This window comes from Condylura cristata, unplaced genomic scaffold (genome assembly GCF_000260355.1).
Source record: "Condylura cristata isolate star-nosed mole 26May11 unplaced genomic scaffold, ConCri1.0 scaffold00006, whole genome shotgun sequence".
NCBI classification, from domain to species: Eukaryota; Metazoa; Chordata; class Mammalia; order Eulipotyphla; family Talpidae; genus Condylura; species Condylura cristata.
The window spans coordinates 2319122-2320966 of NW_004567107.1; the positions used below are offsets into that span (position 1 = coordinate 2319122).

General features: G+C 69.4%; 1 protein-coding gene across 1 annotated transcript in view; it reads left to right on the forward strand.

The window, feature by feature from the left end:
* MED27 (mediator complex subunit 27) overlaps positions 1 to 1839 on the forward strand; it is a 141675-nt gene extending 139836 nt beyond the window's left edge. The window contains exons 7-8 of the mRNA XM_004677237.2: positions 173 to 250; positions 1675 to 1839. Of these exons, the coding sequence (XP_004677294.1) occupies positions 173 to 250; positions 1675 to 1809 (213 nt within the window). The 3' untranslated portion in view covers positions 1810 to 1839. The remainder of the gene's footprint in view (positions 1 to 172; positions 251 to 1674) is intronic.
* The last annotated feature ends 6 nt before the right edge of the window (positions 1840 to 1845 follow it).

Sequence of the window (1845 nt, forward strand, 5' to 3'; positions counted from 1 at the left end):
CGCGCCGCCCCGCTCCCCACCCCGCGCTAACTAATTCCCGAGCTTCAGATGTCATTTCAGATGTCCTTTCCCCAAGAGCGTTTCCCAAGCAGATGTGTCGCGTACCAGAGACGCCCGCCGTGGCGGCGCTGGCTGGGGTGGCCGCTAACTCGGTGTCTGTCCTTGGCCCCAGGTGACGGACCACGCCACCACCGCCCTGCTCCACTACCAGCTGCCCCAGATGCCCGATGTCGTGGTCAGATCCTTCATGGTAAGTGGGCTCCGACCTCGCCTTGCCGTGACCCCCGGCCGCTGTGGCGTGGCGGAGGGGCGGTGGGCCCCGGAGGGCACCCCGCGCTGGTCCTTGCCGGCCTGCGAAGGGGTCAGGAGAGGCCACCTCCAGCCAGCTGCAGCTTCTGTGGCCGCTGCCCAAGGGTGGCTTCAGAGCGTCCTGACCGGGGCCGAGCAGCCCCGACCGAGACAGCCTTGCCACCCCCAGGATGCCTCATCCTCAGGGGGACAGGAGCGGCCCCCGAAACAGCCACTCCTGTCAAATGCTCAGAACTTTGCAGGCCAGGTGCTCGGCTGTCGGAGGCTGGCCTCAGGCCAGAGTTCTTAGAGCGGACATCAGCTGGCGCTGAGGTGGGCCCCCCCCAGCCAGCCATGGGCACTTCTCTTAGCCAGTGATGCAGCCCAACTTACCACGGGGCCAGCCCTGGGCCGAGGGCCACGACAAGGGCCGCTGCCTGGGCGCCCTGCTGCCAGCTCCCTCCCTAACTCATGCTGGACATGCCCACCAGACCTGCTGGCACCTCTCCAGAGGTCAAACCCAGCTGGGCAGGGAACAGGCCGCCCCGGGTCCCTGGCACCTGGGGTCTGCTGGGGCAGTCAGCGGGCAGCTGACCAGCGCTCTGGACATGGCGAGGTCGGCTCTCTCGCCAGTCTGCCCAGGGGCCCTAATGACCAGCGGGCTTCCAGGGGCTTCACTCTTGATCCGGAACAGGGTAAATGTGGGGCGGGGTGGCCGCTCACCTGTGTTTAGCGCTGCTGGGGGCGACAGGCTCTGGTGAGACCGAGGGCTGGCGCCCGCCGCTCGCCCCCTCCCAGAGCCACCTCTCTGCGAGCCGGTCTCGAAGGACATTCGCACGGGGCCCTGCCCTTGAGTCGGGAGGGCGGGCTCGGCTGCCGGGCGGCTCGGGCTCGTGTTCGCTGTGTTCGAGTCTCCTTGAGGTTGGGAATTGAGTTACGTGAGTCTCATCCTTATGTATGACGCGGGGCCCTGCTGCTGGGCCTGGGGTGCGTGTCGGCGTTACTGCTGACCCGGGCACGCGGCCGCGCCCTGAGGGTGCCGGCCCTCGGGAGCCGTTGAGGGGCGGGGAGCCCTGGGCGTCACCGCGGGGACGGCGGGGAACAGGAAGGCGGTGTCCTCAGAACCACGGGGCCAGGCGCGGCCCCGGGGCCCCGGCCAGCGGGGCTCTGCCTGCCTGGAGAGCGGGAATGTCCGTCTTCACAGCCCAGGCCCGGGGAAGGGCCAGGAGGCCCGGCACCGGGCGCGGGCGGAGTCGGGCCTGGCCCCGGGCAGCCTCCGTGAAAGCTGGGGGTCTCGGCCACCTCCGGGGCGCCCAAGCTTGCCAGGAAGGTGACATTGGAAGCGCCCAGACCCACTGCTTCCCTCTCCCTCGCTTCTCTTTTTAGACCTGGCTGAGGAGTTACATAAAGCTGTTCCAGGCGCCGTGCCAGCGCTGCGGGAGGTTCCTGCAGGACGGCCTCCCCCCCACGTGGAGGGACTTCCGCACGCTCGAGGCCTTCCACGACACCTGCCGCCAGTAGCCGCCCGCTCGGCCCCGGGGCCCGCGCTGGGCCCCC